The sequence below is a fragment of the Pelodiscus sinensis genome, chromosome 17 (assembly GCF_052426305.1).
Source record: "Pelodiscus sinensis isolate ZL-2025 chromosome 17, ASM5242630v1, whole genome shotgun sequence".
NCBI lineage: Eukaryota > Metazoa > Chordata > Testudines > Trionychidae > Pelodiscus > Pelodiscus sinensis.
Window position 1 is genome coordinate 1,700,121 of NC_143068.1, and position 22,504 is coordinate 1,722,624.

The 22,504-nt window shown below is 65.1% G+C and overlaps 1 protein-coding gene across 2 annotated transcripts in view; it reads left to right on the forward strand.

Moving 5' to 3' along the window:
- Positions 1-21,785, forward strand: part of SNTA1 (syntrophin alpha 1) — a 43,503-nt gene extending 21,718 nt beyond the window's left edge. For both annotated transcript variants that reach the window (XM_075901500.2, XM_075901501.2), the window contains exons 3-8: positions 12,213-12,414; positions 13,073-13,280; positions 14,113-14,243; positions 19,176-19,372; positions 20,039-20,226; positions 20,838-21,785. In XM_075901500.2, the coding sequence (XP_075757615.1) occupies positions 12,213-12,414; positions 13,073-13,280; positions 14,113-14,243; positions 19,176-19,372; positions 20,039-20,226; positions 20,838-20,930 (1,019 nt within the window). In that variant the 3' untranslated portion in view covers positions 20,931-21,785. The remainder of the gene's footprint in view (positions 1-12,212; positions 12,415-13,072; positions 13,281-14,112; positions 14,244-19,175; positions 19,373-20,038; positions 20,227-20,837) is intronic.
- The last annotated feature ends 719 nt before the right edge of the window (positions 21,786-22,504 follow it).

Below are 22,504 nucleotides of genomic sequence, written 5' to 3' on the forward strand. Positions count from 1 at the left end.
CCTCCTGCCAGCACCCCGTTGGGCCGGGTGCGGGTTCCTGCACTGCCGCAGTCTTTTCAAAGCCCTGCAGCTACTCTGGCTGCCTGGACTGGAGCAGCCCTCTGCCCCCAGCAGGCCACGGGCGGAGGCTGCTCCTGGTTAAGCATTACGCAGTAGGGGTGATGCTTACCGGGTAGCTAGTTAACTGGTTACTGTTCACATCCCTAGTATCCACGCCAGGGGGTGGCATGCAAGTGGCCTGCTGAGATTTAACTTCTAGTCCCAGCTCTGCGGGCCGTTGGTACGTTTTAAAGTCGATGACAGTCCTGCTTACGTTTGCGCAGCTTCGTTAATGAATACTTGACGATGCAGATCGTGCCGTGTGGCGTGCGTCTCGGCCTTGCTTTGCCTGGCTGAGTTCTCCCATCTCGGCCTCGTAGTTCGATGCTTAAAGCAGTGCACAAGCCTCTCTCCAGCGCCGCTCCGCCGGTGATGCTGGCGGAACGGCAGCCTGATCTCCTGCTGTTGCGGCTCCCCGACACGGCCATGCCACGCCGCAGCCCCCAGTCCAGCCCCCACAGTCGCCCCACAGCCTGCCTCAGGAGCAGCTACCACACGGCCCTGACCCAGCTCCAGCCCTTCCCCAGGCTGGGGCCACGGCCGTGTGGTGACTTCCCAGCTGTCCTGTGTGACGGCCTCGGCCCCGGAGGTGCTGCTCCTGAGGCCACGTGGTCCCAGGCCCGCCCCAGATGCTGGAGGAACTGCCTCCTCCCACCACTGCCAGGCACAGTGCAGCCTAACCTGCTGCTCCAGTGGCAGCGCAGGCTCCCTGCTGCGTGGGGGACGAGGGGGCGGGGACTGAGCTTCCCATGTGCCACTTAAAATCGGCTTGTGTGCCACGTATGGTACATGTGCCGTGGGTTGCCGCCCCCTGGTCCACACTGGGGCACAGAGCCGAGCTGCCGGAGTGTACACAGGCCTGAAGTTAGCTAGGTGTCTCCTTCAGCCACAGGAGCACTCCAGGGCTAGCTGACTTTCTCCCAGTCAGTCCGGCACCTCCTGTGTGTCTGTGGGGCTTGGCCGACTCTTCAGAGTAACAGGGACACAGCTGCGCTGGTCAGGGGTCTGAAACCACGGCCCCACTGCCCGCACCGCCCACCCCCCGTGGCACAGACACAGTTGCGTGGCTAGAAGACCTCTTGGCGTTACTACTGCCTGGGTCCAGGAGCCAGCGTTCCTACGGTGACGGGAAAGGCCTTTCTCGGCCTGTGGGCAGCGTCTGCTCTGCTGGCTTAGCTATTCCGGCGTCCATGCGTGACGCTAGGCCTGGCCTAGAGGTCGACCCAGCTACGTTGCTCCAGCGTGTGAGGAATGCACCTTTGTGAGTGACCTCGCCGTGCCAACCACCCTGTGGAGACAGCACCAGATCCTGGACACAGCTGCCGTCTCTATCTACCCGGCAGGAGAACCCTCGCTTGGCGCAGGCTGTGTCTTCTGTGCCATGGTCACATTTCCAGTGTGGACCCAGCCAGTGTCTCTGGGACAATGCAGACACCTCCCCCACCCCCAAACAGCATGCGCTCTGCCCTCGGGGACGCCACCGAGTCATTGAACCCGCACGGTGGCATTGTCCTCGAACAATGCCACCGACACACACATTGTTAAGAGACTTTTGGCAAAGGCCGTCCCCCTTCTCCCCAAGGTGGGCAGACTGTCTCTGCGGTCACCTCCTCCGCAGCCGCCCCCATGTGGTACAAAACACCACGCTCATGCCGCTACGCTGCTGCCCCCACCTGCCATGCCAGCCGTGGGAACATGGCGCTGCTCAGGAGCCGGAGCCGGGGGGCCTGGCGCACACAGCTGGCAAGGAGACATTTGTTTCAGGAACAAGCTCTTCCTGTCTCAGACATTGGCTGAATTCTCCTCCAAGTGACTGGTAACAGCCTGGCTAGCCACAACCGCTCCTTGTACCGTCACAAGGCCAGGTCCCGGCTTCGCCTGAGCCTCCAGCGCGCTGCTCCTGCCCGCTGAGATGGGGCTGGTTCAAAGAGGAAACGGGACAGCAGCTGGTCTCTTCCGCTTGCAGCTGCCTCCACGCGAGGCATCTCGGCCCGTGCTCAGCCCCTGTGCTCTTCCTGCAGGGCGTTAGGGTGCACCCTCTGGGAAATCCCCACAACCCAGTAGACCAGAAGGGCTCAGCTACTCGGCCACGATGGCGGAGCGAGGCCTGTGGCTCTGTGAGCCGCACCAGGCCGGAGAGGCCTGTGCCACAACCTGACTGACTGCCCTGCTCCTCTGGAGCAGGTTGCAGAAGGCCGAGGGTGGGGGAAGAGGCGCTCCCCCATCTCTTCATGCAGGGAGATGTGCAGCTAAGGGAGTAGGCCCATCTCCCCCCTTCTTATCCTCCTGCGGCCGCTGCTATTGGCAGACGCCCCACTCCTGCCTGTGACCCCAAGAGCAGAGGCCGAGGGGTCCCAGGGGTCACTTTTCACATAACGTCCCAGCCCCTGGCGCTGGCTGGCTGGGTGCAGCAGCACTCCGGCTGGGAGCAGGGCAGGAGCAGGCAGGCGGGGAAGGCCTCTCTGTGTTCGGTTTTTCCAACACTGCTGCCATGGGGGAGGGGGTGTGCGCGTGCATGCGCTGGAGTCCAGGGAGCTTTGGGCCGGCGGCCGGCAGCCGCCGGTAAAGGCTTTCTGCGCGGTTAGGCCTCTCAGGAGCACCGAGGAGCAATTCCGGCTGGGTGATCTGAGTGAGCCTGACGCGCCGGAGCCCTGGTCTGCCCAGAAGAATCCTAGCAGGCTACGGTTGTGGTCAGCCCCCAGCTGAAGAATGGGAGTTGCCGGCAGCAAGGAGGCAGCCTACTGCGGCTGGAGGGGTTGATTTTAATGAGATCGCGCAGGCACGAAGCCGTTCAGTGAAAGCCGACGGCGCTGGAGACGGCAGGCGGGCAGAGGCGGAGGTTTATCTTGGGTGTCTTATCCCGGGAAAGAGGCGCTGGGCGGGGTAGACCGGTCTGTCGCTGGATCCTCTCGGCCTAGCTCTGGGCTGGTGCTAGAACCTCGGCCTAAATTCAGTTACCTGCAAATTCTTCCTCATTCCCTGTGTGGTGCACCCTGAATAAGTGATTCCACTGCACTCCCCTGGGGACTTAGCACGTGCCACTCCTCCTGCCACGTGTCAACAGACACTGTCGGGCAGTTACCCCCCCCCCCAGCACCGTCGCAAGTACACTCAGCTCACTGGGGCTCCTTCGGCAGGGCGGGGTCCCTGCGCAGTCTGCCCTCTCCTGCCTGCCCCCATGCTGGGGGGCTCTCCTGGCCAGCCCCATCCCTGCAGAGCTGTGCCCCACGGATCCCTCAGCCAAAGCCCCTTGCAGAAGAGGCGCTAGCTGGGAGCTGGGCAGAGCGACTAGCTCCTCTCTGCCCATGCGTCGTCGCTCCCTGCCGCACATTAGCTAAGATGCGTCCATTCTCGTGTGCAGTGCCCCAAGCGAGGGGTCTCCAGCACTTGCCCTGGGTGCCGGTTCCCCAGCCTGCTCTCTCACCCCACAACGTGTTCTGGCTCGTCAGCCTGTGTCGTCTTCCTTTCTTCGTTTCGTCCCGCGGCTGAACCCACTGGGCCACGCTGCGTCATTCTTGTCCTCCCCAGTGGGCGCAAGCTCCCAGCCTGCGTATCTGCTCCGGGCAAAAACTCCCACTGCGTCCAGCCAGGGCAGGAGCCTGGATTCCCAGGCGGGGGCTGCGGCTGAGCTGCCCTAGAAGCCGGGACTGAGGGGCGCAGGGTTGTGGACCCAGCGTTTCCAACCCCGTGCTTGAGCAGCTGCCACTGGCTCTGCAGTGGTCCGGATCTCGGCTGTGCTCCCACGTCTGCACCGCATGGCGCAGCCCTTCTGCTGTGGGCCTGCAGCTCGGCCTGCATCCCCGCCACCAAACAGGGCGTGGCCGAGGGTCACCGGGGGACCCGGCTCTGTCCTGCTGTCCAATCCTGAGCACCTGCTGCGCCAAGTCCCACTTGTGTGTGAGCGCAAGGGGTCCTGGGCTCAAACCGGAGTCAGATCGCGGGCTTTGTGTGCAGTGTAGACACGCCCTGCGGTGCTTTTCTGTCCATCCCGGGGGCTACTGCGCCTCCCTGAGTCAGAGCATCCGTACAGATCAGCGCTGTGCCGCTTGTGCAGCTCGGCCTCAAGTCCTTCTCAGGGATGCAGCCCCTAAGGAAGACGAGACCTCGTGAGGGCCCTGGGCCCCCGCCAGCCCCCGCAGAGGGAGCGTTGCCTGTGCCCGGGGCTGTTCCCCAGGCAAGCCAATGCAGATGAGTTTCACTGATCGTTTCATGAGACCCTTCACTGCAACCCACTTCCGTGGGCCAACCCCGGTCCAGCCATTTCTTAATTCTACTTTAAAATACAGTTTTTCTGGTTCGTAGCGTTGGCAGCCTGGTCTCCTCCTGGTGCTGGGCAAAGGGGGTGGGGTCTGTGCTCCCCACTGCAACAGGTGGGCAAGGGCTCTGGGGCGATGGATTAGCCTGTCGCCCACAGCCAGCCCAGCCCCTGAGAGCCGAGGGGTGCAGATACACCTGGCCCCGCGCACCACGTGGATCCGCTGACACCTTTAGCGGTTCATGGTCACATGCAGGGGGCGGGGCTAGGCAGCAACACGAGGGGCGGGGCAGGTGTGGGGCAGACTGGCTCCACCCCCACCCTTTCCCCCTCCGCTGCCTCTGATGCACAAAAGGAGCCTACTGCTCTGTGTGGCATCTGTCCTGTGCTGCTTTGCGTGTCCTCCAGGCATCCCCACTTTTGCACATGGTCTCACTGCCCCCTCCCACCGCCCCCGCTGCTGGCACGTTGGGCTGCCGCGCCCGCCTGGCAATGGAAACAGGCGGTTGTGCAGCAGGCGGCAGCACCCTTGGGAAGCCCCCGTCCAGTCACTGGGTCTTGCATTATGCTTTCCTGGCTGCAGCCTGATTCTAGTCTCCTACCCAGGCCCTGGCACTGGCCTCGGCAGAGCAGCTGCAGGTTCCCAGCAACCTCTGGGCAGAATGAAGCCCCAGACCCCTCGGGAGCCGGGCTGGTCCTGGGAGCAGGCTCAGGAATCTGTGCCAAGAAGTTCCCAGGCAGGGGAGTCGTTGGCAGGGATTCTCTGCCAAGATGAATGACTCGGAGAAATCGGAGACCCGCTCACACGTCTGGGCCAGGGAGCCTGCTATTTATAGCTGGAGGCACGGAGCACGAGCACCCCACCCTGTGGCAGCCCCTCGGCCATTTTGCTCCAAGCAGAGGCAGCGGGGCTGGGGGCTGTCCTTTGCGTAACTTGATCCACCCGCTTGGATGGGATCCGGTCCCTTTTTAGCTTGTCCCTGTCTCTGGCTGTGTGGGGGGCTCAGGCTGGGCCTGTTCCCAAGGGCCGTGCCTGGCACGCAGGCCTTGCTGGGAACGCGGCGTCACCCGGACAGCGGCTCGTCTTAGTGTAAAAGCGGAAAGGGCAGCATGCCCTGCTCCCTGCCAGCCGTTCTCCCACAGCCGTCCCCTGAGGTGACCCATCGGCCCCTCCCTGGGCTGGCTGTGCAGCTGGGATGCTGCGAGCGGAGACGCAGGCCCATTGCGCTAGGCCCGCCCGCTGCGCACAGGCAGAAAGGCGCGTGGGCTCTGTGTCTCTGCGCTGTGGGTGTAGCAGGGACACGGAACCAGGCCGGAGGGAGCAGGAAGCGCCGGAAGGGGATGGGGATCCTGGGCAGCGTGGTTCTATGGTGTTACTGGCCCGTCCCACTGCCCGGGAGTCGTGTGCGGGGCCGTGTGTCTCCCCAGCGGATGTTAGGGGCAGGCGGGGGCGATCTGGGCGCAGGTGCGGGGTGGGGTGGAGGTTGGGACAGAAGCGCAGTGCTGGGAGCTGGCCTAGTCGGCAGAGCAGGGGCAGGCCTGCCGTTCGGCAGGGGTCAAGGAGAAGTGGGGCTGGGCTAGGCTGGGGGTCCTTAGTGCAGTCGGGGGGGGGCAGAGAGGGACTGTTGCCATAGCAATGGGCCGGCCGTGATGCTCCTGACTGGCAGCTTTCAGAACTGGTGTGAGGGGAGCGCGGCGGCTGCAGGGCCTGGGCTCTGAGTGCCCAGCAAAACGTGGCCCCCCGTGAATAGGGCCCCCCCAGAGCAGCGCTTGCAGCCGTCTGAGAGCGGGGCTGCGGCGGTGGAAAAGGCTGCGTCTGGCTCTGGGGTGGAGATGAGGAGGGACGAGCGTTTCAGCTGGATCCTAGGGCAGCATCGTGCTCCCCGAGTGTCCGGGCTCGCGCCAGCCCAGAGCAAACGCCCGTTTGTGAGTGGAGCCGTTCTGGAATAAAGTCGCTTTTAATTCCCGTGTGTGGCGAGAGCTGTTCCAGCACAGCAGCGCCAAGCCATTCCCCATGGAGACGGGACCATCGGAGTTGTGAGGGGGAATTTAGGCCTGGCCTGGAGAAGGGGAGCTGGAGGGCAGACCAAGTCAAAGATAAACAGCGCCAACCCCAACAGTTAAAAAATCGTGAGTTACACCCTTAGCCATCACGAGCAGGGTTTCAAACCCGCCTCTTCCATATCCTGGGGGAACGGCTTAGCTATTGGTGGCTTCACCTTCTCCTCCATGGTTTTGAGAGTGGCACCTACATCTTGTGAGAGCCTCGCCCGCCAGGCAGCGTGTTGATACTGTCAGAAGCCCACAGCACGTTTGGATTCAGGCAATGAATTGGTTTCCACGTTTCTGGTTTTTTTTCCTTTTTTTCTGTTTCGACCGAATCAGTTTGTCAAAATCCGCGGGAATTCATCACACAGTGTTCCGGTCGACTGGTATCTGCATTTTCAGACGAACAATGTTGCTGAGCTGTAGCTAAGGCTGTGACAGTGCAACCGTGTGGAGTTAACCGACGAGCCTGGGCACATCGGTTAACCTTCGCGGTTATACCCGGGCTCCCGACATGCCCAGGGGGCTCGCTCTTGGCACATACCAGCCCCCAGGGAGCTGTCTGCCCCCCTTTTCTCCACGCTTCTGCCTCTGTATTGCCTTTTACGCCGGCTCCCCATGTGCGCCGGCCCCCAGGGAGCTGCCTGGCCCCCTGTGCAGCCGAGTAGCCACTGACATTTTCAGCAGTTACAGTTTACTTGATGAAACACGTTTTACCAGCTCTAGTTCCAGCGCTGAGCCCTGCTTTGGTGCAGCTAGTTCTGGCCTCTCCATGGCTGGGCTGGAGGGTCCATGTTCACCCACCAGAGTGACCCGGGATGTCAGGCTGGGGAGGGAGCTGGCTGGTGCGAGGCAAACTGTTTCGTGTTTGTTTACGCTTTCTAGGCTCACAGGTTGTAGACTCTGGGCTCGCCTTGCTGAGCCCCTGCATTGCTGCTTGTCCTGGGCCCCGCTCCCTGGGGGGCGCAGATAGCCCGCCGGCGAGGGCTCCATTGCGTTGCATCGAGTTCTGAGCTTACATGTCGCCCGATAAAGTGGGTCGGGTTTGCTCACACCCAGTTAACCGCGGGATCTCTTGTCCGCTTAGTTATTCACCGTTCCCCGATTGTTGTCGCTGCTCCTTCTGTTCGTTCTTGGGGAGCTCTGTCCCCCTTTGCCAGGCGGCTGGTCCTGGTCTGGTTAAGGATCCAGCTCAGACGCGTGTGTAAAGGCCGACAGGTGCCAAGGCGGGTTCGTCTCTCGCCTGGCTTCTGTTCGTCCTCTCAGCAGCCCATGTGCCAGTGCCAACAGCTGCCCCGTGAAGGCAGCGCCGTGCTGGTTGGCACTGTGCACCCAGCATGGAAGGCAGGGAATGGCCGAATCTCCCTAACTGGCCTTGCATGGCTCTGCCCCTTCCTGCTTCCCGGCGCTGTGCTGCGGGGGGCTCTCCCGTGGCCAGGGCGCTGGGCTTGGCCTAGCGGGGCCACCAGGCGCTCTAGGACTAGGGGGGTGCAGGCCGCACCACTCATCCTGCAGGAGCTCCAGGGCTGCGGGAGGGGGACAGCTGGGTGGCCTGGGGCTGGCAGCCCCATGGGGATAAGGGGTGAGTAGGGATGTGAACGACTAGTCGACTGGTCACTTCCCCCCCTTGCTGCCTCTGTCCCCAGCTGACCCCGGGCTCCACGCGGCGCTTTCAACTCCCTGTCAGCCAGGCTCCCTATCAACTAATCGAATAGTCAGCGCAAAAATGCATCGACTGTTCGATTAGTCAGTTACTCGATACTTCACACCCCAGTGTTGAGCCTCAGCAGGAGGGGCGGAGCCTCAGCAGGAGGGGCGGGGCCTCGGGCAGAAGGGGTGGGCGGGGCCAGGGGTTAGCCTCCCTGAGCCCACAGTTCCCCCCACTGCCCAGCCTTGCCGGGATAGATGGGGCACCCTCACTGCTCCTCCACTGGGGCTGTCACAGCTCAGGGTAACTGCACACAGTTCCCCCCTGTGATCCCGTGAGCCCAAGCCGGTCCGGCTGCCTTCTCTCTGGGCCGGCAGGGAGTATCGCTCGCGGTTCCCAGGGGGTGCCCGGCTCTGAGCCTCACCCAAAGACACGTGCAGGCCCCCAGGGTTCCCGGACGCACCCATGGGGCTGTCGGTTTGGAGGCTGGATGCAGAGTGACTCAGAAGGGGCGTGCGGGCAGCCTTCGGCCCCCAGCCAGACGGGAACGGGGCCAGGGTCCCTGCTGGGGGCCTGAGCAGGCCGAGGGCGACCAGAGAGCCAGTGGAAAGGTTGGGGGGCAGGTCTCAGAGAAAGGCCCTAGTGGCGGGACGGCAGGCTCCGTGGACGGATGCAGCACTGGAGCTCTGGGTTTGCGCTCGGGCCGCTTGGCTGGGACTGGAGACGGAGTTTCAGGCCCCAAGAACAGTCGTGTCTCCGCTGCACAGCAGTGCCTGGAGGCGGTCGTGTAGCAGGGTGAAGGGCCCAGGAGCGTCGGCCTGCGGAGGGAGCGCACGGTGCTCCGGGAGCTGCGAGAACGTAGGACCGGCCACCCTGCTGTCCGTCACCCAAAGGGCCGCCTAGCCCAGGGCCCTGTCCTCCGACTGCGGCCGGTGCCCTGGAGGGACCAAGCGGGGCAGTCCCCTCGCGCCCAGGGCCAGGCTGTGGCTAGGCGGGCCGTTCCCGGAGCTCCCCGCGGTACCGAGCCGAGACCCGCCGGGATCGCCCGAGGGCCGCGCGGCAGCAGGCAGGCTGCTCTTCTCTGCTACTGCCTGTCGGCACTGAGCTTGTCTTGCATTCGGAGGCCCAGCCCCTCCTCTTACTAGCCTCGAATTTGCATACGAGCCGGGCTGTGCACCGCGGTAGCACCTTGGGCTGCCAAGCCAAGTCTCCCAGAGTCGTGCTCCCCGTTTCAGGGAGGGGGAAACAGACTTGCCCGCGGGGCAAGAGGGGGCTGGCGGCCACGTGGGAGCAAGCGGGGGGCTTGGAAAGATACAGTAGAACAAGTCTGCGGAGTCCTAGCTCACTGCTGTAACCACTAGGCGTGCCCACCCGACGCGTGCTCAGCTCCCACCTGGCCTGGGGGGGACTGATACTATTAACCTCAGTGACTTCAGACATGGCAACGTGCCGGCCCGTGCAGCCCCTGAGCCCTCCTGGGTGACCTGTTCCAGTCGCCGAACGTGCAGCCCCCTGCCTTCTTTCATGCCCTTGAGGCTCAGCGCCCTTTCCCAGTGCCAGCGAGCAGGCGTGCCCTGCTTTGCACTGCACACCCGACCTGCCTCTCAGCTGGGCCAGTCCGTCCACCAGGCCGTGCTTCCAGCAGTCCTGGCTGGCGTCCCAGGGCTTTGAGCCGCCTGTCGGCTGGGCGGCCGAGAGCAGCCTGCATCAGCGCAAACGTCCCTCAGACGTACTGGGCGTGAGCGTCAGGAAGGGCTGAGCTCCTGGCGGGACAGGCGCTGGCCCCGCTTCTCCGCGTTCTCTGACAGGCGCGGCGCGGCGGCTCCCTGCAGCAGAGGCGGGGGGGAGGTTTGTGAGTCCTGTCTCCTAGCGAAGCCCGGCTGCTTCTGGGTTGGAAATAGTTCCCACTCGGGTGGTATCGTGTTTCTCCCTCCCCCCACAGCTCCTCCCGCGTCACAGGCGTCCCGGCGTCCTGCCGCAGGCAGCCTTGGGGAATGCACACCCGGGAGTCCAGCCGCCTGCTGCCCGCACCCCAGGCCCAAACACCAGCACCCCTGGCTAGCACACGGGCTGCCCAAGGGGCAGGCGAGCTGCTCCTGGCTGAGGTCTGGCCAGCCACTGGCATGGCTTTGGAAGTGCCTCTTGCCTGGGGCCGGCAGGCAGCCCGGGAGAGACTGGGAGACAGGCAAGGAGAGGGATTCAAACGGAAACGCCAGCCAAGGGGCCTGCTTGGCCAGCTGGGCACAGCCTGCCCTGGGGCTGTCTAAAAAGGGACTCCCATGGAGGAAGGGCTTGGGAACAGGGCCGGTGGCCATCTCCCCTCCGCCGCCTGCCCAGAAGTGCCGCAGGCAGCCAGGGAGCAGCCCGGGAGCCATGGCTCTGCCGTGGCTGCTTTGGGATTTTCCCCCGCGGGTGGCTGGGACACGGGTGCTGGCAGAAGTGGGAGAACCATGTGCTCCTGCCCTTCTCCCCTATGGCCCCCCGACCTGCATTAGGCAAGGTCTGCAGCCGGTCACCATCACTGCCCACTGGATTGCCTTGGACCCGCAGCGCCAGAGCGCAGCACACAGCTGGGCACACGCGCTGCACACGCACTGCACACAGGTGGGCACACGCACTGCACACAGGTGGGCACACGCGCTGCACACAGCTGGGCACACGCGCTGCACACAGCTGGGCACATGCGCTGCACACGCACTGCACACAGGTGGGCACACGCGCTGCACACAGCTGGGCACATGCGCTGCACACGTGCTGCACACAGGTGGGCACACGCGCTGCACACAGCTGGGCACACGCGCTGCACACAGCTGGGCACATGCGCTGCACACGCACTGCACACAGCTGGGCACACAGCTGGGCGTCCGACGTGCCACCCTGCCCGCTGTGGGCGCTTTAAGGCCCAAACAAGCGCGGCCTCGCGCTGCCTGCCCCAAGCAGCTCCGGCAGCGTGGGCCATCGCCGGGAAGCACTGGTCCCTCCGGGGGGACCTCGTGGCTTCCTCGGGCAGGAGAGGCACATGCCCCCCTGCTCTGATGGCCACACGGCCGAGTGCAGGGCCCCGGGTTTTCCCCAGCCCAGAGAAAACGTGGCTGGTTTGTTGGGGAAGGGAAAGCGGGAACGCAGCAGCAGGGAATTCACCCCGAGCACTTACAGCCACGGGCGTCCGTGGGGCTCCTCGCCAGCCGGTCGCAGGCCAGGGCCGTTTCCGCTCGCCCTGGGGGTTAGCTACCTGTCTCCTGTCTGTGTGCGTCTGCCCAGCCGCTAGCCACGGCCTTGCGTTGCCCCGGGGAAAGGCGAGACCGGCAGGCGCTTCCCAGGGCGCATCTCCTGTGACCCACCTTGCTAGAGACACCGTGCTGGCGGGGGCCCAGGGCACTTCACTAGCCACGGGCCAGTGCTCAGAACGAAAGCGAGTAGCCGGCACGTCTGTGAGGCCCACGGGGCTCGTCCAAGGTCCTGCCGCCCTGGGGGCCGTACAGGGGAAAGGCAGCTCACGTTTCTGCCCTGGGTGGCACCAGCTCTTCCAGTGCTCCGACGGGCTGAGGTCCTGGCCACCGATCGTGGTGCCGGCTGGGAGACCCGGCCCCGGAGGTGTCTGAGTGTGTGCGGCCCTGCCTCCGGGCGCTCTCGCTCGTCTTTGCAGGGACGGTGGGGGTGGGTGTGATCGCAGAGCTGAGACCTGCGTTCCCAGGGCCGTTGGCAGCGGGGCCGGGGCCTGGCTCCCCGCCCTGCCAGGCTGCCGGGCACACGGAGGCTGTAGCGGAGACGCGCGGGTTCAGCCAGAACGGGTCCCGCTTTCGCACTTCCCTGTTGAAGGGAGAAATGGTGCCCGGCCCCGCACCTGGGCCCTGGAGTCCCTGCTGGTGCCAGGTAGGAATATCTCCCGTCTCCTGGGAGGTGCAGCCCCGGTGCGTGGGCGGCTGCCCGTGGCTGGGCTCCCTGCCGCAGCGTGGGCCGGCGAGCAGGGGTGGCTGGGGCCAGGGCGCGGCTGAGGGGACTGCAGGCTCCGGGTGCCGTGTGTTCTGCCGCCCCGTCTGTGGGGCTCCGGGCTGACACTGGGGCGGCCGTGCAGGGCTGGGGAACCCCGAGGGGGCAGGGAAGGGGGACGCTCTCCATGGGGAGGGATTTGTGCCTTTGACCAGGCGTCTCCCCCCGCTCCAGTGAAGTACATGAAGGAGATCTCGCCGTATTTCAAGAACTCCTCGTCCGGGGCCACCGTCAGCTGGGACCCCGCGCCCGCTGCCTCCCTTCAGAAGCAGGCCTCGCCCATCCTGTCCCTGAGAGACCTCAAGGAAGGGAAGAACGTGCCCCTGAAAATGTGCTACCTGGCACGGAAGTGTCTCCCCAGCGACCCCGAGAACAGGTAACCCAGCGCCTGCGGTCTGAGCCCCCGTCCAGAGCACGACCCGCCTGTTCCCTGCCCAGGGGTCTGGGTCCCACTCCATGGGCCGGGGGATTGGCAGGCCGGGCCGTGGGCCTCGGGAATAGCTAGGAGGGCGCTGGGGAAGTGGACGGACGCCTCCTTCCCTTGAGCAGTGCAGACCCTGCTCTTCTCTGGCAGCACCACGTGGGGCCGGGCGCCCGGCTGCCGGGCAGCTCCTAGGGAGTCCTGACCCGCGTCCCCTCCCTGGCTTAGCGAGCGGAACAGCAGCGCAAGGAGCCTCCTTCAGCTCCTGCTGCGGGGCCCGGGGCCCCCCGAGCCGCGCCCCCAGCACAGGGCCGTGTGGGTCGTGCTGCGAGAGGAGTGACGTGAGCCCCCGCCAAAGCCACTCGCCCATGCGGGCAAACGCCGCCCAATGGCAGGCCCTGGGGGAGGCGAGTGGCGCCGGGGCCCTGGCGCTGCCCGGGGGCGCGTGGGCAGCCCTAGAACGGGTGGCTAGCGGCTCCGGGCTTTCCCGTGTCCCGCGGTCTCCCTCGGGGCACAGCTCTGCAGGGACTGCGAGGCGGAGGCCGAAGCGTGAAGGGGAGCGAGCCCTCGGCTCTTCCTGCCACGCGGACCCGGGCCACAACCCCCTCCGCAGGTACCTGGACGTGTGCTCGGCGGACGGGCGGATCCCCCTCTTCCTGCGGGCCAAAGACGAGGTGACGGCCCAGTCCTGGTTCAGCGCCATTCACGCCAACGCCAGCGCCCTGCTGCCCAGAGTCAAAGAGGAGCTGAGAGCCCTGCTGGCAGCAGCCGGAGTCGCGGGGAGCAAAGAAATCAAGCACGTCGGCTGGCTCACGGAGCAGGTACCCGGCCTCTCAGGGGCTGCGTCCCCTGGGTTGTGGGGCAGGGTTCCCCGCCCAGCGCCCGCCGGGCCACTCAGCCCTTGTCACCAGCCGCTATCCGCTGCCCGCTCTTCTCCCACAGCTCTGCCAGTGACCTGCAGCCCAGCCCTGCACCCCTCCCCTGGTACCAGCCCTGGGCCCCTGGCGCCCAGCCCTGCACCCCCTCCCCTGGTACCCGCCCCGGGCCCCTGGCGCCCAGCCCTGCACCCCCTCCCCTGGTACCCGCCCCGGGCCCCTGGCGCCCAGCCTGCACCCCACTCCCCTGGGTACCCGCTCCAGGCCTCTCCCACCCAGCCTGCACCCCACTCCCCTGGGTACTTGCCCCAGGTCCCTAGTGCTCAGCCTGCACCCCACTGCCCTGGGTACCTGCCCCAGGCCCCTCGCCCCCTCCCTGGCTGGAGGTGGGTCTGGCAGGAGGGGGGATCAGAGAAAAGCAGTGAGGGGCCGTGAATAGAGAGAGGGTTGCACAAGTGGCCTCCTTCATCTCAGCGAGCCGCAGCAGCCCCCGTCCACGGGGGTTCCATCTGTGGCCTGCAGACCCCCTGTCTGTCCCCCCACATGCCTCTTGCACAGGGGGCACCAGAGCCCCACACTTACCTGCTCCCCCAGCTCTTTTGGAGCACCCCAAATCGCCTGGTTGGCGCCCCCCCCCCCCAGCGCTGAACCACCGCAAATCAGCCACCTCCTGGTCCCACTCGGTGCGGCCCCGCCCATGCACACCTGGGTCCCCCCGGCGCCGGTCTCTGGGCAGGGCTCTTCTGCGGCCCATTCAGCCACATGCCCGCTGTTCCAGCTCCCTGGCGACGGGACGAAGAACATCCTCAGCATCCTCACGGAGAAGGAGCTCCTGTTCTACGGCAGCCTCCCGCAGACCCGGGACGCGCTGAACAAGCCAAGCCACAGCTACCCGCTCATCGCCACCAGGTGCGTGTGCCGGCCGGGGCAGGCAGCCGCCCGGCCTGAGCCAAGCAGCGGTGGTGGGACAGACCCCAGGCAGCCGCCACCCAGGGAGCCCTCGCGCGCCCGGCCCCTCCCCTCACTGGGTCGCTCTTCACAAAGCAGGGTAGCACTGTGAGCCCCATGTGACAGATGGGGAAACTGAGGCAGGGGGTGGGGAAGTTGGTTGCCCAGGTCATGCAGCCTCTGCTCCTCACCTGGTCCATCGCTGGAGCTCATCTCCCCCACGGAGGGGCAGATTGGTCAGCAGCAAAGGGTGGGTTTGTCCCCGTGGCCGAGGGGAGGGTCGCGGTGCTTGGCACTGGGATGGCCCACTCTGGAGTTCAGGATCCCAGGCCAAGTGTGGGGCTGGCCGCTGAGTGCTGGAGCCGCGACCGATCCCTGTGGCCTGTCTGCGGGACTGGCCCGGCTCGGATTCAGCCAAGCCCAGAGCTGGGTGCGGGTCGGGGTTGGAACCGGCGAGGGGGGACTCAGGCTGTGGCCGGCGGTGGGCCAAGCGAGCGCTGGCGGGTACAAATGAAGCAGAATTAGGGGGTGTCATTGTGGAGTCTAGGGGCCCGCCCCAGCTGTGGGTACCTCTAAACTATACCCCTCTGCCGACAGAGGGATGTAAATTAGACGTGTCGAAAGCGCATATGACGCGGGGATGAGGAGTACAGGATCTTTCGAAACGGGCCATTTCTGTCGAAAATGTCCCGTCTAAACTGCTGGTTTTTTCGAAAAGCCCCATTTTGGAAAAAAAGCAGCAGCTGCCGTTATGCAAATGAAGCGCGAGATATTTAAATCCCTGCTTCGTTTGCGCTTTCGATGTGTCTAATTTCCAGCCCTCTGCCGACAGAGGGGTGTAGTTTTGACACGTCTGGCTACGTCCAGACTACAAGCCTCTTTCGAAAGAGCGTCTAGACTGCAAGCAGATTTTTCGAGACAGCAGAGTTTGCATTCGATAGCGCCTGTTTGGGAAAGAGTACGTAAGAAAAAAGGCGTGATTCTCAGAAAACGAGGTTTACCGCGATCGAAAAGAAAAGACTGCCGCCTTCTTTCGATTTACTTTGCAAAGAACGCGGCTGCAGTCTAGACGCAGGGGAAGTGTTTGTGAAACCCTAGTCTAGACACCCCCTGTGTGTGCCGGGGGGGGGCAGGGGGAAGGGGAGGGGAGGAGGAGGAGGTTTGTCCTGGTTCTGGCAGGGGCAGGGGGCAGATCAGCTCCTCAGGAGGCTCTCGGAGCTGGAGGAGGGGGCAGCGTGGCAGCCTGGCCTGCTCGCTGGTCCCCTCTGGCAGGCCTGAGGCAGCTGGGAGGTGGGGCAGGACCCGTGGCTGTCCGGCTGTGGGGTCCCTGCCCCCTCTTCCCCCCAGATCTCGGCACAGCCCACGAGACGCCATGCCTCGGGGCCTTGCCTGCGGCGGAGCCTGTCTGCCCGCTGAGCAGCACCCGCCGGGCACCGCGGGCCCCACTGGCCGGGCCCCACTGGCACCGGAGCCGAGACCTGCCCTCGCCCGGGTGCCCCGTTCCCGGAGTTCTACTGCCCCCTGGTGGCCAGCGGCAGGCACAGGGGCTAGACATGCCCTGGTCCAGGACAACAGGCCGCGGGAATCTCGGTGCAGATCCATTGAGCCTAAATACCTTTGAGGGTCTGGGAATTCCCCCAAGAATAAACCCACGCAGCCTCTCAAAGCCCGGAGCCAGCGCCCCCTGCTCGTGCGCCCGGCGGCAGGGTGGCAGAAATGTTGGTGGTGCCTGGAGCCCGCCCCCCTCCCCCACTCGAACTCGCCCCCCCATCCCCACCCCTGGCCTGAGGCTCCAAGAGGGTGTTTGGGCGGGGGAGGGGTGTGGGTTCTGGGAGGGAGTTTGGGTGCTGGGGGTAGGCTCTGGGCTGGAGCAAGGCTTGGGGGTCAGGCTCTGGAGGGGCTTGGGTGCAGGTGGGGATTGGGGGCAGGCTCTGGAGGGGCTTGGGTGCAGGTGGGGATTGGGGGCAGGCTCTGGAGGGGCTTGGGTGCAGGTGGGGATTGGGGGCAGGCTCTGGAGGGGCTTGGGTGCAGGTGGGGATTGGGGTCAGGCTCTGGAGGGGCTTGGGTGCAGGTGGGGATTGGGGGCAGGCTCTGGAGGGGCTTGGGTGCAGGTGGGGATTGGGGGCAGGCTCTGGAGGGGCTTGGGTGCAGGTGGGGATTGGGGGCAGGCTCTGGAGGGGCTTGGGTGCAGGTGGGGATTGGGGTCAGGCTCTGGAGGGGCTTGGGTGCAGGTGGGGATTGGGGGCAGGCTCTGGAGGGGCTTGGGTGCAGGTGGGGATTGGGGGCAGGCTCTGGAGGGGCTTGGGTGCAGGTGGGGATTGGGGGCAGGCTCTGGAGGGGCTTGGGTGCAGGTGGGGATTGGGGGCAGGCTCTGGAGGGGCTTGGGTGCAGGTGGGGATTGGGGTCAGGCTCTGGAGGGGCTTGGGTGCAGGTGGGGATTGGGGGCAGGCTCTGGAGGGGCTTGGGTGCAGGTGGGGATTGGGGGCAGGCTCTGGAGGGGCTTGGGTGCAGGTGGGGATTGGGGGCAGGCTCTGGAGGGGCTTGGGTGCAGGTGGGGATTGGGGGCAGGCTCTGGGGGGGAGTTTGGGGGCAGGCTTTGGAGGTGGTGGGGTTGCTCGGGGGAAGGAGGAGGTGCTGTGCTTACCTGGAGGCCCCCCCGGCAGTGGATCCGGGGGGTAATAGTCTCCGGGTGCTGCTGCTCCCCGTGTACTCCCCCTGTCCTCGTGCATCCTCCAGCCCCGCCTGCCACCCCTGGGCGATTTAAGACACCCCGGGGCCTTGTTGCCATCGGCAGCACAGCAGGTTAGAGCAGCTTCTGGCCACTCACTCGCAACTGCCAGCACAGGCGCCCCTGCAGCCTGGTGTGTGGGTGTCTCCGTGGGCTGCTCCCTCGGGGGGGCAGAGAATGGCATGCAGACCCCCCCCGGGCCGCAGGGATGCAACTGCAGGGAGCGTAACCCTGCGGCACTGCTGGCGCCGGGGCCCTGGGGCGTTTTGAATCCTCCGCGGGACACCTGGGGACGCCTAGGACACATGGGGCGGCAGGGGAGCTGGGGGGTGCCGCAGGAGGCAGGTGGTGAGTTTTGGGGAGCCCAGCATGGGGCTGCAGGAGGTGAGTTCGGGGGAGCCCAACAGGGGGCGGAAGGGAGTGAGTTTTGGGGGACCCCAGCGGAGAGGTGGCACACGGTGCGTTTTGGGGAGACCAGCTGGGTTCCCCTCATGCTCCAGCCCCATGGGGGGGGGGGGGGTGCTGTGGCTTTGGGTTCTCCGAAGGCTGGATTAACTCTTCTGGGAGCCGAGGGCTAGGAGATTTTGTGAGCCCCCCCCCCCCCCCCCCCCCCGCCATGGCTTTGAGATGGGAACAAAAATGAGCAGTTCAGTGTACAGGAGGGGCCTGCCGGGGGGAGAGAGAGGGGTCTGGGCAGGAGGTAGGATGCAGGAGCAGTGTAAGGGCAGGGTCTGGGCGGGAGGCGGGGGGCAGGAGCGGAGTGGGGGTCAGGGTCGCAGCAAGGGCAGGAGCAGAGTGGGGGCAGGAGCAGGCCGGGGGCAGGGTCTGGGTGGGAGGCGGGGGGCAGGAGCGGGGCGGGGGGCAGGAGCAGGCCAGGGGGCAGGGTGTGAGCGGGAGGCGGGAGCAGGAGTAGAGTGGGGGGGGGGGAGCAAGGGTGTGGGCGGGGGGCAGGGTCTGGGTGGGAGGCGGGGGCAGGAGCGGGGCTGGGGGCAGGAGCAGACTGGGAGAGTGGGGGTGTGGATGGGGGCAGCAGTGGAGCGGGGGAGCGAGGGTGTGGGTGGGAGGCAGGGGGCAGGAATGGAGCGGGGGAGCGAGGGTGTGGGCGTGGGGCAGGAGCAGAGCGGGGGGGCAGGGTCTGGGCGTGGGGCAGGAGCAGAGCGGGGGGGCAGGGTCTGGGCGGGGGGCAGGAGCGGGGGTCTGGGCGACCGGGGGTGGGCACAGGTGTCTCTGCACTTTCAGGCAGTGCCACGTGGGCCATGTGGGGCTTTAGCGCCGGTTCCCTCCTGCTTCCCCCTGCAGGGGCCGGGTCGGGGGAGCCGGGGGCAGGATCGCGTGGCCCCGTGTGTCTGAGGGCTCCCGGGGGCTGGGCGGGGCAGAGGCCAGCACCCCGGGGAGGGGGCCGGGGTAAGAGGCCGGAGGAAGCTGCTCCTGTGGATCTCAGCAGCGCTCCAGTAAACGGGGCTGCAGCGGCCTCTGCTGGCCGCTCTCCCCTATTGCAGGGGCAGCTGCGGGGAGCCGCACAGCCCAGCGAGCAGGGAGCGTGCGCCTGCGGCTTGCTTGGGGTTCCCGGTGCTGCCGGCCCCCGCTCTGCCCCCTCCCCCAGTTGCTGGGCGGGCAGGGGCAGGGCCGGGGCCGGGGCCGGGGCCGGGGCCGGGAGGTGGCCTTGTCGCCACGTGCAGAGCGGCCGGCGGGTGCTGGAGAACGCCGGGGCCCCGTGAGCGATCCGGGCCATGTCTCCCACCGCCCTGCGGCCAGGCAGAGAGAGGAAGCCCCAAGCAGGCAGGCGAGAGAGCCCGGCTGCCTCCGGGAGAGGCTCTGGCTCCCCCTGGCTCCGCCCGCACTATGTCCAAGCCGCTGCCAGGCGCTCGCATGGCCCCCTCATGGGGACTCTTCCCACCCCACTGACCAACGGGGAATCGAGGCAGAGGCCAAGATCCTAACTCCCCTGGGAACCCATGGAGGTTAGGCCCCTGCACACCTGTGAGGGTGCAGGCCAAAGGGATTAAGTGACTTGCCCAAAACGCAGGTGGCAGAGAAGGTCTCCTAGGAAGCTAGTGCCCTAGCCCCTAGGCAACACGTCCTCACAAAGTGGCAGTGCTCTCCGGTGCTGCTGGGGGTGGCCAGGGCAGGGTTCTTTGGACTCTCGCCACTTCTCTCCTGGCCAGGCTGGTGCACTCCGGCCCGTCCAAGGGCTCCCTCCCCTACGACGCGGAGCTCTCCTTCGCCCTGCGGACGGGGACCCAGAAGGGGGTGGAGACGCACCTGTTCAGCGTGGAGACGCACCGGGACCTGGCGACGTGGACGCGGATGCTGGTGGACGGCTGCCACAGCGCGGCCGAGTTCACGCAGGAAGTTTCCACAGGTCCGGAGCAGGGAGGCTGTGGGGGGGGGGGGCGGCAGAGCCGTGCCTGCAGTGGTGGGGTGGGGGAGGCAGGCCCCCCAGAGGCAGCGCTCCGCCCCTTCTCACTGGGCCCCCCCCAGCCGCTGGGCTCAGCACGCAGCGGGGCGCTGGCCTCCCTGGGGATCGCGGGTGTCAGGACGGCGCGGCACGGGCAGAGGGACACGTGGCTGGCAGGGAGGGACACAGGTGCGGGAGTGACACGGCTCGGGGAATGCCGGGGCCTGGGGCTGCCCCCCGGGGCAGAGCTACCGGGGGAGCCTGGTGACTACAGCTCAAGAGCCCACGCTCAGCCCTGCGCGGGCGTCGGCGGTGACCTGCGGGGCCGCTGGCTGTCGGGTCTGACAGAGCCGGGCAGCCGCTTCCTCCAGGCCCCCCCCAGGCACCGTCGTGCTCCCGGCTTCCCTTGGCTCTGCTCTGGGGCTTTGCGCAGCAGGAAGCCAGTGGGGAGCGACGTCCCATGTCCCTGCCCTCGCCAGAGGGGCATTTCCCCAGGCTTGCACCGTGGCCCCCGCTGCCCCACCGTGTCCTGTGACGAGCGGCGGCTCCAAGCCCTGCGCCGGGGCGGCAGGAGCGAGGGGGGGGGAGCACGGGGCCGGCATGACGCCTTTCTGCCCCGCTCTCTTCCAGCCTGCACGTGGAACGGGCGGGACTGCACCTTGTCCATCCACATCGACAAAGGCTTCACCGTCTTCACCACGGAGCCCGGGCTCAGCAGGACCATCCTGCTGCAGCAGCCCTTCGAGAAGCTGCAGATGTCCTCCGACGACGGGGCCAAGATGCTCTACCTGGACTTCGGCAGCGCGGAGGGGGAGATTGTGCGTTGGCCTGGGGCTCTGCTCGCTTGCGGCCGGGCCCGGCGGGACCCGAGGAGGCGGAGGGGGTGGGCCGAGTGCGGTGGCGGGTGCCGCGTGGGCAGTGGGCAGTGGGCAGCGCGGGATTCCTGCAGAAGAGGAGCCGGGCTGGTAGCGGCCGGTGCCTCTGCTGGACATGCAGTGCAGCACGGGGAGGCGGTCCGGGGGGAACCCCGCATGGTGTCTAGAAAGAGGTGAGGGACGAGGCCTGGCCCCCGGGCTGGAGTCCTGTTCTTCACCCTGAGGGGCAGCATACGGCTGAGAGGTCCTTAGGCATCAGCTCCCTGCGCCTGGCTTCGTCCCGCGGTACAGACCTTTGGGCTCGGTCCGGACGCCCGGCCCTGCAAGGTGGGAGAGTCCAGGGCTCGGCCCACAAATACGCTGCAGTTAAACAGCCCAAAGCCTGGACACCCAGCTCAGCTGGCCCAGGCGCCTGAGGCGCTAAAGAGGAACCCCCACCATGAGCTCACCACACGTGTCAGCCCCCCGCCTCCTCGGAGGCCCCACAGGAGCAAGGCGGAGCCTGCATGTGTGAGCAGGGCACTGACCATTCCCAATATTCCCCTTTCTTACAGCAACTGGACCTTCACTCCTGCCCCAAAACCATCGTCTTCATTATCCACTCATTCCTGTCCGCCAAAGTGACCCGGCTCGGGCTGCTGGCCTAGGCGCCTGGGGAGGAGCCCGAGAGAGAAGGCCGAACCTCCGAGATCTATGCATATGGCCAGTCCTGGCCAGCGCCACATGAAAGCCATTCGGACAAGAGGCGCACAGCTGGGTAATAGCCACAGCCCAGGAAAACTTCTCAATATTCAGGACCCTTGGCCCAATCCCCACCACTGCTGGTCTGCCTCCTGCCAGCCCGGGGACGAGTCTCTGCTCCCAGCGTGCTTGCCCCGGGTGTTCTCCGCAGCGTCGCTCAAGAACTAACGACATTCCCACCGCGAGAACAGCGCTCGAAACAAGCCTGAGAAATAGCCATGCCGGACACGCAGCCCCCGGGTCCGCCCTCACTCTAGTGCCTTGGGAGATGATATTTTCTGTACGAGAACCAGTTTGTATCAACGTTTTATATTTCTAGAGCTCCGTTGGAAAGGGGGAAGTGGCAACTTTCCCCGTATTTTAACCCTCCTTTGTCATCAAATGAACTGTAGATTAGCTATTTAAACACGCATCTCTTCCTCGGAGACCCATTTTGGAAACGGCTGGCTTGGAGACCTGAGCCAACTTTGTATTCTTTTGACAGATGGGGACTAGGGAGGATAAAGTATATTTGCTGATTTATACGACTCTGTAACCAGTTAGAAGAACCTTCATTTAACCCCCTTTTTATTCATTAGATTTGGATGGTGGTTTTGCTAACTCCGAGCGCCTTGAAAATTTTACTTTTTGGTTTAATTTTTTTGGGGGGGGCTGTCAGGTGGGCAGTCAGAACCAATTTGTTTTATGAACGAAAAGTTCATGCATGAAAATCCTTTTTTCCCTCCTTTTCTTTTGCGAAATAAACATCACAAACGATGACAGACACTGTCTGTTTCCTGATTTATGCCGGGTAGTCGCAGTTCTGCATTTCAAGTCACAGATGGCCTGCTGCTTTGATTTAGTTTTGCCAAAGGATCGTGCGAAAGTAACGGTGAGGTTCTGACTGGAGGAGCTTGAAATCGCGGGAGAAAACTGCAATAATGACACTGACTTTTTTCTGTTTGGGGGGTTCAGACTTTGAAATTCTAGCAACGTTCATCAAAATTGCAATCATTTCAGCTAGCTGCAGATCGGAGCTCAGAGCGATTTCACAGGGGGCGTTGTAAGCAGTACTGGTGCTACTTAGGATTTGGGAAGACCCCTCAGTTGTTCCGCTTGTATTGCAGACACTGCTCTGCTACATCTTCTTTCTCTCAGGCTTTGCCCCCCGGAGCGTGCCCAGACCTTTTTGGATTTAATAGCTGTAGCTCCGCTATGGTGTGCTGACTTCTCGTCCAGCCTGCCGAGCCACGCAGCTTTAGATGTGTCCAGCCTTGGAGGAGAGACCCCAGGAGAGCACCCAGGTGATATTAGTGGCTCCCATAGCCGGTGGGGTGCGCTGGAGGGACTGTCCGTACCCTAGGACAAGAGAAGAGATTCATCTGCCCAAATGGGGAAGCGCGTCTTTGTGCACCAGCCCGGTGAGGAGGGCTGTCGGCGAGCTTCAGAGGGGGCAGGTGACAAGCCCACAGGGAAGCCCCAAAAGGCGATGTTAGCAGAG